General features: G+C 43.7%; 1 protein-coding gene across 1 annotated transcript in view; it reads left to right on the plus strand.

Annotated features, from left to right (window-relative positions):
- Positions 1–16,262, plus strand: part of FAT2 (FAT atypical cadherin 2) — a 75,453-nt gene that overhangs the window by 28,885 nt on the left and 30,306 nt on the right. Inside the window, exons 5-11 of the mRNA XM_073230402.1 lie at positions 73–384; positions 1,325–1,535; positions 3,047–3,186; positions 3,643–3,924; positions 5,072–5,282; positions 8,665–12,723; positions 14,173–14,369. Of these exons, the coding sequence (XP_073086503.1) occupies positions 73–384; positions 1,325–1,535; positions 3,047–3,186; positions 3,643–3,924; positions 5,072–5,282; positions 8,665–12,723; positions 14,173–14,369 (5,412 nt within the window). The remainder of the gene's footprint in view (positions 1–72; positions 385–1,324; positions 1,536–3,046; positions 3,187–3,642; positions 3,925–5,071; positions 5,283–8,664; positions 12,724–14,172; positions 14,370–16,262) is intronic.

Below are 16,262 nucleotides of genomic sequence, written 5' to 3' on the forward strand. Positions count from 1 at the left end.
TAGCCTTGCAGTGGATGACAATACGTACTCACAGCTTTCTGTTCGGCAACTCATGGTCCATTCTGTCCCCAGGTGGCTGTGCTGGACAATGGGGAGCCCTCTCTAAGGTCCACCTCCAGGGTGGTGGTCCACATCTTGGATGTCAATGACAGTCCCCCTGTGTTCCCCCACAAGCTCTTCAGTGTCCGCCTTCCAGAGAGGCTAAGCCCTGTGACCCCCGGGCCTGTGTACAGGCTGGTGGCTTCCGACCAGGATAAGGGTCTCAATGGCAAGATCACCTACAGCATCGAGGAGAGCGGCGAGGGGGACTTCAGCATCGACGCACTCACAGGCATGGTGTCGTCCCACAGCGTCTTCACAGCTGGAGAGTACACCATCCTGACGGTGAGCAGGGACTGAGGCCGCAGAGGGGCACTTTCTCTGAGGATACAGGAGGAGGGAGATGGACATCAGGCATGGTGGAGGGGGTACTCTTTTCCCTGGATTTCTCCCAGGAAAACTTGGAACCCTGACTCCAGCCAAAGGATCAGAATTCTGGGCCTTTCTCTTTGAAGGCAATAAGGTCATTTCCTGGGAAATCCACTCTATTCTTAGAGAAAAGGATTTTGGTGAGAGTAGGAGGAGCTTTGGATTCAAGACAAGCCCGGTTCCAATCCTAGCTATGCCATTTAACACCTCTGTGGCTTTGGACAGTCACTTAAACCCTTTTATCATCCATAAAATGGGAATAAGATCATTTTCCTTGTAGGAGCCAATAGAGCAAGTGCATAAGGGATGGACTTTCACGTCAGACAGTCTGAATCCAATCCCAGCCTCATTGCCAGCCTCAGAGACAATCCCAGGCAGGTGGATGTACTGAGCTTAACCCGTTTCCTCCCGTGAAACAGTGGTGCCTCTTCGAGAGATGTCATGAAGATTAAATTAGATTCGTACCTAGTGCTCTCAGAGCAGGGCCTGATAACAGTCAGAACTCAATAAGTTCTCATTTGTTATGTTTGGGGTTGCTGGGAAGGGTCTGTGTATGTAATGTCCAGTTTAAGAAGTAGCACACAGTAAGCCTTCAGTTAATAGTGGCTTTGGTTATTTTTTCATTATCTCTGAGGTTCTTGAGCACAGGTTACATGTTTTGTTCACCACTGTGCCTGCAGCAGCTGGCACATTGCCTGTTCACAGTAAACCCTCAACTGTGTGTTGAATGAATGGGTGAATGGATGCAAAGCCGGCTCAGTCAGTCTCTGTCTCTTGGACTGGCTGCTGGGTCTTTTTGTGTCTTGGTCCCAACCCTATAGACAAAGCCCCAATCTCCATGTTGCCCTCTTTGCAGATCAAGGCAACAGACTGTGGACAGCCACCACTCTCAGCCAGCGTCCGGCTGCACATCGAGTGGATCCCCCGGCCCCGGCCCACCTCCGTACCACTGGTCTTTGATGAGTCCCACTACAGCTTTACTGTCATGGAGACAGACCCTGTGAACCACATGGTGGGGGTCGTCAGTGTTGAAGGCCGGCCTGGCCTCTTTTGGTTCAATATCTCAGGTGAGGGCCCAAGGAGGGCCAGCACCCCCCCTTACAGATCAGCCCTAGTCCTCATGGTACCATCTTCCTGAGCCCCTTCCAGGTCACACTCCCTGGCAGCCCCTCCTTTGCTCATGAGCAGTGATTGCCTCTCTCTTAGCATTCTGGGGTAGTGGGCGGCAGGACCACCATTTCTGCAAAGGTTTCCTTCCACACCAGCTATGATCTCAGGTGGTACCTCCATGATCTCACTGGTAACCAGCCAGAGCTAGACAGCGTTCCAGTCAGCCTGAATACCTGGGAGACCAAGAATAGTGGTCCAAGGAGACCCAGAAGAGAAAGCACAGGTTTTGTGTTGCCTCCTCTGCCTCAGTGTGAAAATCAGTGTAGAGCTGACTTTCCTGGCCAGGAGCCTCAGGCCAGCTGTGTTTTGGGGTCATGCTTAATGTTCTGGTCCCAGGCTCCCTTCTCAAGAAGCAGGGGAAAATACCCATTCTTGTTGTAGGAGATGGTTGGGTCCGAGCACTCATCTACTCTGAAATTACTTTCTTGGTCTCTAAACTAGGATCTTGTTAAAACATCTGGGGGTGCGGAGGTTACAGACCCTTTTGGGAATCTGCGTAAGCCCTCCTCCTGGAAAGATGCACACACATGTGCACAGCACATCACCCATGAATGTGAACACCAAATTAGGAGTTTTATAGATACTCTGAAACCCAGGCAGGGATTCAAGATTAAGAATCTCTAGTCCAAGAGTTTCAGTACCACATGAACCATGGGGCCCTATTATACAGTTTCCCAGCGATTGGATATGCACCTGTCCAAAGCTTTTTGACCTCCTGGATTTACTTCCAATTCTAATTCACTCCTCTTTTTAATTGTTGGGCTTTTTTTCTTTTGTACAAAATTAACACATGAATTCTATAAAACATTTAGAGACCACACATGAGTGCAGAGAAGAAAATAAAAATCCCTTAAATTTCCACCCATCAGAAGAGAATCCACTATTACAATTTTAATGTGTTTCCTTCTAGTCATTTTTCTTAACACACCCATGCAATGCTTCAGGTTATATTAAAATACTGTTTCATAACCTTCTAAAATGTAGTATATCATGAACATATTTCCATGTCACTAAATAGATTTCTATTTAGTAATGATTTAAATAGCTGCATGCTCATTCTATACCTTGGATTCTTATAGTTCATTAAATCATCTCCAACTTACTGAAGTCATTCTCATTTTTTCCTATAGATAGGCACCTTCAGGCTCTGCAACCTACCTGAAAGCTAGAGCTCCATTACTCCTACATGTTTTAATCCTAACAGCAAATGTTGGTCTTCCTCTGGGACCCTTCAGTCCTCCTAAGTTTACCTTCCTAGCTATCATCACTTGGATCTTGATGATAATTTGACAGTAACCTGACCAGATCTACTACCATTCCCTCTAAGTCTGCCAACTGGATCCCACGTTGTGCTACTACTGCCTAAACCGCTGAGGTCTTGTGTGCTCTTCCCTGCCTCCCACTCCAGGTGGGGACAAGGACATGGATTTTGACATTGAGAAGACCACGGGCAGCATCATCATTGCCAAGCCTCTTGATACAAGGAGGAGGTCAAGCTATAACTTGACTGTGGAGGTGACCGACGGATCCCACATTATTGCCACACAGGTTAGAGGCCTCAGTGGACATCCCCAAGCTGAGAGGAGATGGGAAACCTGCTTGGATAGGATGAGGTGACAGAAGGCTTTCTTTTCTGTTGGTCCAAATTCAGAACCCTGAATTTGGAATCAAGGTTCTGCATTCCAGTCTTATCTGCTGCCTTTCCTACTTTCGTGATCTTGGGAAGATTCTTGTTCCCACTGTGGATCTCTGTATAATGAGGGGTTTTTCTAAGTGAGCAGTTTTCCAGTAAAGATAGACTGCCACTGGGGCTACCATTGATATGGTATGTGGGAATGATGTTAAGTGGGGCTCTGGATTTCAATTCAGGTTTCAGCTAGAGTTTTATCTGTTTCATAATTGGAATGTCACAGATTTTTTTGTTTTAAGAAAAGGAGAACCAGACAGACAAGGTCTCTGGGCCCCTGGAGCTTACAGCTTACCTTCTCTCACTCTCCTCCCTAGGTCTACATCTTCATGATTGCCAGTGTTAATCACCATCGGCCCCAGTTTCTGGAAGCTCATTATGAGGTCAGAGTTCCCCAGGACACACTGCCTGGGGTTGAGCTTCTCCAAGTACAGGCCACAGATGAAGACAAGGGCAAGGGCCTCATCTACACCATCTATGGCAGCCAAGACCCAGGAAGTGCCAGCCTCTTCCAGCTGGACCCAAGCAGTGGTGTCCTAGTAACTGTAGGGAAACTGGACCTGGGCTCGGGACCTTCTCAGCACACGCTGACAGTTATGGTGAGCAAACCGAAAAATCAGGGAAAGATGTGCTTGCCTGCATGCAGATGCATGGAAGTGCACACACTTGGAAGCATGCTGATGTTGCCCTGTCCACTGAGGACCCAGGTGTCCTGATGCTCATAATGATAATCCATGAGATGAATTATGACATTTCATATACTGCCAGAGCACCTTCCATGGGGGATACCTGGGAGTGAAGAAAGAAATGGAACAGATGCCAAGGAAACTCCTACAACCTCTGCTTCTCTGGGCTCCCTCCAAATATCCCCCAACAGGTCCCTCCCTGCTTGGTGCCTGCATGACTGCAATGTGAACTCACACAGTGCCAGAGCTGGGAAGGACTCAGAGGCCTTCTCACTTGGAGTCAGGTTAGGGTGGCACAGGCAAGGGATGCAGGGCACAAAATGTAAGCACTCACTCTCAGTACTTATTATAAGTGCTTAATAAATAAGTACTTATTACCTGTACTTATAGGTAGTAAGTATCACTTACTTATACTTCTAAGTAACCCTCAGAGTGAGAGTGCCTCCTTATTTATGACCTCCATGCCTCACTGGCTCACCGAGTCCCAGGCCCGATCCCACCCATTTCTCTTATCTTACTCCTGAGGCCCAGAGAGGAAGACAGACTGGTTCTCTTCATACAGTTCTTTAAGATGGAACCAGAATCAGAGTCCAACCTTCCTGGTTTGAAGTTCAGAGTTCTTATTTATTGGTTTGTCATCCTCTGGGCACATTAATATATATTAAAGGCTCTGAGAAATCTGCAGCAAAGAAAATTTTAACTTCATTGAATTCAGTGTTCCCTAAATTTACTTGATCATAGAATTATTTTTTACTGCATAACATGTTAACATCTTGAAAAACTAATATTCTCTGAGACCTAATTTTGAAAACACTTCTCTGCTTATTTCTGCCTTTCTCATCATGTGGACACTATCCATAAAAACAGCTAAGCCTAATAATCACTAATTGATAAATTTATTTTAAAAGAAAAAAGTGCAAATGAGAGCAAAATATAAAGGAATACAGAGAGTTACATGTAGGCATATTTTTCATTGGCATTCCAGCTCATTGACCTTAATCTAACGCTGCCTCCTCTCATTCCATTTGGTGGTCACTGCATTGCACTCTTGGATCCTTAGGTCCGAGACCAGGAGATGCCCATCAAGAGGAACTTTGTGTGGGTGTTCATTCACATGCAAGACGGAAACCTACACACACCCCGCTTCACCCAGCTCCACTACGAGGCAAGTGTTCCTGACACCACGGCCCCCGGCACAGAGCTGCTGCAGGTCCGAGCCATGGATGGTGACTGGGGAGCCAGCGCTAAGGCCCACTACTCCCTCCTCAAAGGTGAGAGGCCTGGCTATGAGTCCAGAGCATGGGAAGGGGCTTTAGCAATAAAGGAAAGCACCAGAGGCACGAATTTGCAAGTTAATCAAGTGCCAAGTTCTCTAAGCATAGGCAAATTTCCATTCTAGAATATTCCATAGGGCTATAATGACCTGAGTTAATGCACTTCCAAAGATGGTAAGAACAATAAGTAAGGGACTACTTAAGATATGGGAGAATTTACATAGATCTTATATAAACCTACCAACAACCATACATATAAAGGAATGTTATGAAGTCCATGCAACATTTTAAAATGTAATATCTTTGTGCCTGTACAATAGAAGGGGCCATAAATACTTTATAAGATGTAGGCATAGTTTTAGGAGTAATTTTCATTTTCTGCTAAGGCCACATCATGGTTTCATATCTATTATATGGTTTTCTTCATCTCCAAAATGGGAGTGATAGTGCCACAAAGTCTTTGTAAAGATTGAAAGAGAAAATGTGTATTAATACATGTTTTAAACTGTAAAATATTATACAAATGCTAGGGGTTATTGCTAACACTGATAAGTATTAAATCTAAGTAATTAACGTAACAAAAAATGATAATATTCAGTATCCAACTAATTTATGATGATTTGTAATGTTTGATAATTCATAATGATATTTCATAACTTTTATCTTTAATAGTAACTAATACTTAATAGAGCTAGAGGCTGTGGAGGGATGGAATGAACATGGCCAGCTCTCTGCTCTCATAGAGTGTAATGTTCATTCATTGTTTGTCAGCCTCTTATACACTTTCAAGAAATCGGAATGTTTTACATTTCTTTTTTTGAAGAAGCAGAAGTTTATACCTGGCCATATAGCAGAAGTCTATGCATCCCTGAAGAATAATAATACAAATTTTAGCCTAATTACTTACTTTATGTGATTGATAAACTATAATTACATTTTTTATCTCATTTTATCTCACTGACAACTCCATTGATGGAGGAGTAATTCTACTTTGCAGATAAGTTAAGATTAGTTTTAAACTATACTTCTGATTACAGAAGTAACACTCATTTTTGTAAACAAGGAAAAGATGGGAATATACAAAGAAGAAAATAGCACTCAGTCAGTTTTGTGTATTTCCCTTTTATCTTTTTTCTATGCATCTTTACACAGGAATATCAAAATGAAAACACAATTTTGTGCCCTGAGCTTTTTTCCTTTCCGTAGTATAATATAAGAAATTAAAAGAGGCACAAAACCTCAGTCATAATATAAATTAGTCATGGTGATGACAGTATAGCATAGAGAATATAGTCAATAATTCTGTGACATTATTCTGTATTGACATACAGTAACTACACTAGTTGGAGTGAGCATTTAATACTGTAAATAACTGCCCAATCACTATGTTGTACACTTGAAACCAATATAATATTATATATAAACTATACTTCAATTAAAAAATACATATGGAATTATAACTGTTCAGATAGTTCACTTGGCTGCTTTTAATAGAACTACTTTTAAACTGCTACTTATTGAAACCATGTTCTTTGACTGAACTTAGGACTTAACGTCCAAAGCCAAAATGAGAAATCACCTCAGTAGTCAGCCAGAGAGTGGCTTCTATGAGTGGGAGGATAAAATGGAATGTTTGGTGATAAAGCCTACTTACTTGCTTACCACAGAAATAATAAAGTATGCATCCATGTGATAAACAGAATAAGAATAGTAAAGAGAAAAACTTCTCTGAGTGGAAGACCTGTATCTCTGATGGCAAGCAAAATTATTTAGGTCACTCTCAGTCATGGCATAAATAGGTAATCATGTCATCACACACACACAAAAACTGTAACTATGAGAGATAATGGATGTTAACCAAATTTATTCTGGCATTTCATTTTGCAATGTATACGTATATCAAATCATTATGTTGTACATCTTAAACTAAAACAATGTATGTTAAATACGTTTCAATGAAACTGGGGGGAAAGTGTCAAGTAATGCAAGATGGATAGAGAGCTGTTGAAAATGTGCTTAAAGTTTAATAATATTGTATGATTCCCCTCAAAAATTTGTTAAGAAGGTAAATCTCATGTTATTTGTTCTTCACACAATGGAAAAAAAGGAAGAGAAAGAAAGATCACTGCTAACCAAGTAAGGCTAGACTTTAAAAACTAATAATAGGGAATATGATTCGTTTTCAACATTAATTTTTATAAATTACGGAATGTTGTATAACTGTAATTTTTCTCAAAACTTAAACTTTAAATGTCCTTATGCATTTATCAAAATGAATATTAAATTTTAAAAAGGACTACAAAAAAATAAGTCATTGAATGTGGAGAAAGTACTCTCTTTTTGATTCTCATTTGGGCTTCCTGATTAGTCAAGGAGAAAGCCTTTGCTGGGTACTACAGTCCCTAATTCTTCTCTAGCACTTGCTACTCTTTATTTTTAACCAAAGAAAGAGGATAAGTTTCAAGATTGGACCCTTTAGCAAGTATTAGATTTTATCCAGATTTCAATAAGGTATTTTTCCACTGACTTGTTTCTATGGTAATCTTTGACTTATGCCAAGCAATAATGGTTTTCTTTTTTAAAGCAGTGATATACTGTTACCTGTTAAAGTATTCTAAATTTAAAACAGGAATCTAAAGGAAAATACATACAAAATAATAGTGTAAAATAGTATAGGTAGTGGCTGGATTCTGGAAAACTGTAAGAGTAATGTGAGACTGCCTGAAGTTTAGGAAATACAGGTGTGCTGGAAAGGACATCTGATGAGCAGCCTCAAGGTCTGAGAGTTCTATCCTGCCCCCCTTCTTGACTCCTTGCCAGTCACTCCCAAGCCTGACTAGTGATTTTCCTGCCATAGACTACATGGGGAGCAGACAAGGTAGTTTTTAAACTCTCTGTCAGTTTTGACAATTTTGACAACTTATGACTCCATATTTACAGTTTTCATCTATCAAGGGTAAACCAAAGCTTTTAAAATTTATGTAAAGGATAGACACAAATTCTGTATAATGTAACTGAAGTTTTTCCTATAAAAGGCACTGCTGAAATAAAAGGTAGAGTGTGCTTTTCTACAAAGCATAAGTCTCCTTTCTTTGCTCCAAGACCTACTATAGTTTTGGTTTGTAGTTTTGTGACCCAAAGATTTAATGATCCATGAAGCTGCCATTTATAGAACACCTACTATGTTCACCATGTAAGTAACTTTATGAAGTAGGTATCTCCCCTACACACTATATCACAACTAAGTCCAGGGTGGCATGGGATATGGATTTTTGTCCTGTTCAGATTTTATGTGTTAGCATCTTTACTGATCTGGAAAGCCTAGGTGGTACCTCTTGAGCTTGTGGTAAGCTTCAGTTTGTCTTGTTTTTTGTTGCAGGAAACAGTGAAGGTTTCTTCAACATCAATGCCCTACTGGGCATTATCACTCTAGCCCAGAAACTTGATCAGGCAAATCATGCCCGGTATACTCTGACAGTGAAGGCAGAAGACCAAGGTTCTCCACAGCGGCATGACCTGGCTACAGTGATCATTCGTGTCTACCCTTCAGAAAGCAGCACCCCCATCTTTTCAACAGCTGAATTTTTTGTAGAGATCCCTGAATCAATCCCTGTTGGTTCCCCAATCCTTCTTGTCTCGGCTACAAGCTCCTCAGAAGTTACTTACGAGTTAAGAGAGGGAAACATTGATGGTGTATTCTCCATGAACTCATATTCTGGCCTCATTTCCACCCAGAAGAACTTGGACCATGAGAAAATTTCATCTTACCAGCTGAAAATCCGAGGCAGCAATATGGCAGGTGCATATACCGATGTCATGGCTCTTGTTTACATCATTGATGAAAATGACAATGCTCCCATGTTCTTAAAGTCGATCTTTGTGGGCCAAATTAGTGAAGCAGCTCCACTGTACAGCATGATCAGGGATGAAAACAACAACCCCCTTGTGATTCGTGCTTCTGATAGTGACAAGGAAGCTAATTCCTTGTTGTTCTATGAAATTTTGGAGCCAGAGGCTTTGAAGTTTTTCAAAATTGATCACAGCATGGGAACCCTAACCATCATATCAGAGATGGATTATGAGAGCATGCCCATTTTCCAATTCAGTGTCTATGTCCATGACCAAGGAAGCCCCATTTTATTTGCACTCAAGCCTGTCCAGGTCATCATCTATGTCAGAGATGTAAATGACTCTCCTCCCAGGTTCTTAGACCAGATATATGATGTAGCAGTGGTGGGGCCCATTCATCGGGGTATGGAGCTCCTCATGGTGCAGGCCAAGGACAATGACTCAGACGTCAGTTATAGCATCAAAACTGGCAATGCTGATGAAGCTGTTGTCATCCATCCCATCACTGGTCTCATATCTGTATTGAATCCTGCTTTCCTGAGACTCTCTCGAGAGCTCACCATCAGGGCTTCTGATGGCCTATATCAAGACACTGCACTGGTAAAAATTTCTTTGACACAAGCCCTTAACATGAGCTTACACTTTGAACATGATGTCTATAGGGCAACAGTGAAGGAGAACTTAGAGGACAGAAAGGCACTGGTGATTCTTGGTGCCCAGGGCAATCATTTGAATGACACCCTTTCCTACTTCCTCTTAAACGGCACAGATATGTTTTGTATGGTCAAGTCAGCAGGTGTGTTGCAAACAAGAGGGGTGCCGTTTGACCGAGAACAGCAGGATACTCATGAGGTTGCAGTGGAATTGAGGGACAATCGGACCCCTCAGCGGGTGGCTCAGGCTCTGGTCAGAGTCTCTGTTGAGGATGTCAATGACAATCACCCTGAATTTAAGCATCTGCCCTATTACACAACCATCCAAGATGGCACAGAGCCAGGTGATGTCCTCTTTCAGGTATCTGCCACTGACCAGGATTTGGGGGTAAATGGTGCTGTCACATATGCCTTTTCAGAAGATTACACCTATTTTCGAGTTGACCCCTATCTTGGGGATATATCACTAAAGAAACCCTTTGATTATCAAGCTTTAAATAAGTATCACCTCAAAGTCATTGCTCAAGATGGAGGAACCCCATCCCTCCAGACTGAGGAAGAGGTACTTGTCACCGTGAGAAATAAATCCAACCCACTGTTTCAGAGTCCTTACTACAAAGTCAGAGTGCCTGAAAATATCACACTCTATACCCCAATTCTCCACACCCAGGCCCGGAGTCCAGAGGGACTCCGGCTTATCTACAACATTGTGGAAGAAGAGCCCTTGATGCTGTTCACCACTGACTTTAAGACTGGGGTCCTAACAGTAACAGGTCCTTTGGACTATGAGTCTAAAACCAAACACGTATTCACAGTCAGAGCCACAGACACAGCACTGGGGTCATTTTCTGAAGCCACTGTGGAAGTCCTGGTGGAGGACATTAATGATAATCCTCCCACTTTCTCCCAATTGGTCTATACAGTGTCAGTCTCAGAAGGCTTGCCTGCTCAGACCCCTGTGATCCAACTGTCAGCTTCTGACTGGGACTCTGGGCAGAACTGTGATGTCTCCTATCAGATTGTAGAAGATGGCTCAGATGTTTCCAAATTCTTCCAGATCAATGGAAGCACAGGGGCCATGTCCACAGTTCAAGAGCTGGATTATGAAGCACAACAATATTTTCATGTGAAGGTCAGGGCTATAGATAGAGGTAACCCGCCACTCACTGGTGAAACCCTTGTGGTTATCAATGTGTCTGACATCAATGACAACCCCCCAGAGTTCAGGCAACCTCAGTATGAAGCCAATGTCAGTGAGCTAGCTACCTGTGGACACCTGGTTCTCAAAGTCCAAGCTCTTGACCCTGACAGCAGGGACACATCCCGCCTGGAGTACCTGATTCTTTCTGGCAATCAGGATCGGCATTTTTCCATTAATAGTTCATCAGGAATAATTTCAATGTTAAACCTTTGCAAAAAACACCTAGACTCTTCTTATAATTTAAGGGTAGGTGCTTCTGATGGGGTTTTCCAAGCAACTGTACCTGTGTATATCAACACTACAAATGCCAACAAGTATAGCCCAGAATTCCAGCAGCATATTTATGAGGCAGAATTAGTGGAGAATGCAAAGGTGGGAACCAAGGTGATTGAGTTGCTAGCCGTAGACAAAGATAGTGGTCCCTATGGCACAGTAGATTATACCATCATCAATAAACTAGCAGGTGAGAAGTTCTCCATAAACCCCCATGGCCAGGTCACCACTCTGCAGGAACTGGATCGGGAAAATTCAACAGAAAGAGTCATCGCTATTAAGGTCATGGCTCAGGACGGGGGAGGAAGAGTGGCTTTCTGCACTGTGAGGATCATCCTCACAGATGAAAATGACAACCCCCCACGGTTCAAAGCATCTGAGTACCTGTTGTCCATTCAATCCAATGTCAGCAAAAACTTCCCAGTTATCCAGGTGCTGGCCTCTGATGCAGATGAAGGTCAGAATGCAGACGTCACCTACTCAGTGGACTCAGTGGAGCACTTGGATGAAGAGGTCATTGAAATCAACCCAATCACTGGTGTAGTCAAGGTGAAAGAGAGCCTGGTCGGACTGGAAAATCGGGCCTTTGACTTAAAAATAAAAGCCCAAGATGGGGGCCCTCCTCACTGGAACTCTCTGGTGCTGTTACGACTTCAGGTGGTTCCTAACGAAGTATCCTTGCCCAAATTTTCTGAACCTCTGTATACTTTCTCTGCATCTGAGGACCTTCCAGAGGGGTCCGAACTTGGTGCTGTTAGAGCAGTGGCAGCTCAAGATCCAGTCATTTACAGTCTAGTGCAGGGCACCACACCCGAGAGCAACAAGGATGGCATCTTCTCCCTGGACCAAAACACAGGAGTTCTAAAGGTGAGGAAGGCCATGGACTATGAATCCACCAAATGGTACCAGATTTATTTGATGGCACATTGTCCCCATAATGACACTCACTTGGTTTCCTTGGTCTCTGTCAACATCCAAGTAAAGGATGTCAATGACAATAGGCCTATATTTGAGGCTGATCCATATAAAGCTGTCCTCACTGAGAATATGCCTGTGGGGACTGCAGTCATTCAAGTGACTGCCAATGACCAGGACACTGGGCATGATGGCCAGGTGAGCTATAGGCTGCTAGTGGACCCTGGTAGTAACATCCATGAGCTCTTTGCCATTGATAGTGAAACTGGCTGGATCACCACACTCCAGGAACTTGACTGTGAGACCAGCCAGACATACCGCTTTTATGTGGTAGCCTATGACCATGGCCAGACCATCCAGCTATCTTCTCAGGTCCTCGTTGAAGTCTCCATTACAGATGAGAATGACAATCCTCCCCGTTTTGCTTCTGAAGACTACAGAGGATCTGTGGTTGAGAACAGTGAACCTGGGGAACTTGTGACCACTCTTAAAACCTTGGATGCTGATATCTCTGAGCAGAACAGACAGGTCAACTGTTACATCACAGGTAAGGATACCAATCTTGGAATGGAGGCACTGGGGTGCACACTGAAAATATCTAGTAAGAGGTGCCTTAAGCATGGGTTTAAGTCCTGGGTCTGCCACTTATTAGCAGTGTGCCCTTGGGTAAATTGCTTAACCTTCCAGGACCACAACTACTCCTTTTTTATAGACTTGGCATGCCAGTTCTTATTCATCTCACAAGGATGCTGGTAAGATATAACTTTAAAGAGGTCTGAGACTCCTCTATAAATTGGAAAGTGCTTTGCAAAGAGGATCTTTTATTACTTCAGGTGGAGTAGATAGAATAGAAGTGTTCTCAGCTTCTGGGAGATGGAGAAGGCATTAGCAGCCACGTGATCTATGAAAACTCTGTCAGGTGATTGTCCTTGTAGAGCGGTATTCTGCCTAGAGCAAGTTGTAGATAGTAGAAAATGCTTAAGTCAATTACAGGACCTAAGCTTTGGAGTAAAACAGTTCCTTGTATATCATTCCAGCCCAATCCCCTCATTTCACACATGGGAGAACCAAAGCCCAGAGAGGAGGAGAAGTTCAACCAAGGTCACCCTCCAAGCTCGTGTCAGGACTATGATTAGAACCACACCCTACAAACTGCTCTCCTCATTGGACACCTATTGCAAACCTAAATTACCCTGATCCCTTTCCAGTGGCTGAAAAAGCCAGCCAATGGCCAAGAGTTTCCTCTCAGGTACTATGTCATCCCATTCCTAGGACATGGCTTCTTCTGCCAAACAGCTGTCTAACAGAGAGTTAAGGAGCCTGAAGTTCCAACTAAGAATCATAGACTCCTGGAGACAGATGCTAGATCAAAGCTATCTGAAATATGGAGCCTAAGGGAAATGGAATTATATCATCTTATAATATCAGACTCTTAATAACACAAAAGTCTTAAAATCTCTGAATAATAGAATAAGTGTCAATATACCAACTCTTGGAATAACTGAATCTTGGAACTCTGAAAACTTACAATCTCAGAAATCCATCTCCCCTATCAGTGATTTCTGTAAAGGATATAATGATTCAGAAGTAAATCTAGTGATCCATCTGAGCCTCCACATAAAATAAAACTTCAGAGAGTTAAGTGTTGCTGATCACTTCCCACTGCCACTGTTGAACAGATAGATACTAGACGGTTCTTGTACAGAATTTTAATTTGCCTCTCTTTAACTTCCCCAATGTCTTCCAAAGCACCCAAAAAGAGAAACTTGCCCCTCAGCTACATATTTGGGAGCGATGCTTCTTACAGTGATAACTCCATTTAACAGGCCGCCTTTGAAATCAGAAGAGGCTTCGTAAAGCCAAATAACTGTGGGTTCCTAGTTAAGGAAGGAAGTTTTTGCCTTTCCCAACAGTGTCAGGTGGGCAGCCACCTAGGGCACAAGGCCTGGCTCGTTCCTGTTGCTCGGCTTCTGGAAGCTCTGTCCCATCTTTTCAGAGGGAGACCCCCTGGGCCAGTTTGGCATCAGCCAAGTTGGAGATGAGTGGAGGGTTTTCACGAGGAAGACTCTGGACCGTGAGCACACGGCCAAGTACTGGCTCAGGATCACAGCTTCCGACGGCAAGTTCCAGGTTTGGGTGCGTGTGGAGGTCTTTGTCCTGGACATCAATGATAACAGCCCTCAGTGCTCGCAGGTGAGAGTCTGGTGAGGGGTGGGGTGGGAGTGGAGGCGAGGAAGCTGGAATGAGGGGCAAAAAGAAGGAGAAGAACCCAGGGGGCCACCTCCGAGGTCGGCCTCACTGACCACACCCGCCCCTGCTTCTCCCCAGTTGGCCTCAGGCTGGTGCCTCGGTCAGGGATCAGTCTCGGTGACTCCTTCCCCCCACCCCACCCCACCCCCTAGGCCCTGCCTCACAGGGATGTCACCAAGCTCTTCAGGACCTCTCCCTCTACATTGCCTTTGAAGGTCCACTTCTCTGTAAAATATATCCAGAAGAAAGTAACTTCTTCATTCTCCGAACACAGTCTGCTGTGCCCGGCAGAATCCGCCCTACCCCCACTCTCGTTAGATGGCTCATTATTATCAGATACATCCAGGAAGGTCTGCCCTTAGAGACACCCGCACTGCCCCCATGCCCATATATGCACGTCTCTACATCTGCGTGAGTAGTACAGAGCGCCACAGATACCCTCCTTTGGGTTATATGAATACGTGAACGTGCACACAGGACTGTTACATTTTGGAGAAGGGACACTTCCCTAAGCACCTCATACAATTCAACCCTAAATTCCCCATGGGAACAAATGTTGAGTGTGGTGTGTGTGTGTGTGTGTGTGTGTCAGAGAGAATTATGTTCTTAGTTCTTGGTATAAATCAACATTGCCACGTAGCTTTGCTTTTAAATATTTTTTTAAAACACAGTAAGTAATCTTCAGTTTTGGGGAATTTGTATTATTTCAAAGTTTGAAAATAAATTAATAACATTTTGACTCTATAATATCTCAAACTGGCATAATTCAAATATTACATAAATCCAGTTATTTAGTATATATATAAATGCAAACCTATACACACTCACATATAAATATATACAAGGAATCATCTATAAATATATATATAATGCAAATACCTATGCATACATACACATAAGCATATATCTACATAATCACAGCATTTATCCATAAATGCAAATGCACATATATAACTCACACAAATACACTTACATATGCATTTGCATTTATACACATTTCAACTTACTTGCACACACATATAAACCTATGGACACATACTATGGAACACAGAGAAATACACATATCCCAACCCCTTTTCTTCCTCTTCTACACTCCAACCACACAAAAACGTAGTAGAAAAAAAGAACCTAAGTTATCAGGGTGCATGGAAAATGTCTTTGCAGGATTCAAGATGACCACCTTTGAGTAGTCTCAGAAGGGCAAGCTTTTCAGAAAGAATGGTGGCCCCGTCTTCTTTCCCCTTAGCCATCCTTACAGCCAGCCTGCATTCTCCCTATGCTGAGAGGGGCCAGAAACAAGCTCACACTGGCCTTTCTAGGGTTGTCAACACCACCGTTAGATGCAGGGAAAAAAGACCTGGGGACCCTCTCCACATAGCCCACCCAGGCACAAAGCCTGCACCCAAAGCACGTTCAGGGGTCCATGCTCACCCACACCCTGCAGTGGAGGTGACCAGTTTGCCTGTAAGCTGTGCTCAGAGGCAGCAGCCGTAGGAATACTGATTTCACAGGGAGCTCCAGCCATTCCTCGGTACCACACCGCTGCACTGCCATAAAAGCACTTGCAGTAGAGAGAGGGTGGGCAGGCTCTGGGGACGACTGGGGGCCAGACCTGACTCAAAGAGCCAAGGGTCTGTCTTGGGGGTGTGGACAAGAGGGTGAGCCAGATAGCATGGCCTCACAACAGACACCACGGATGTCTGGCCTCGAGGGAGTGGCTTGGCCTGACGCCTTCCAGAATGCCTCATATCAGGGCCATCCTATCAGCCTCATCCAGAAGCCTCAAGGGTCCCCTGGAATGGGCTGCAGCAAGTCCTTCTTAGCCCTGAGTGTTGG

Source organism: Manis javanica, chromosome 1 (genome assembly GCF_040802235.1).
Source record: "Manis javanica isolate MJ-LG chromosome 1, MJ_LKY, whole genome shotgun sequence".
NCBI lineage: Eukaryota > Metazoa > Chordata > Mammalia > Pholidota > Manidae > Manis > Manis javanica.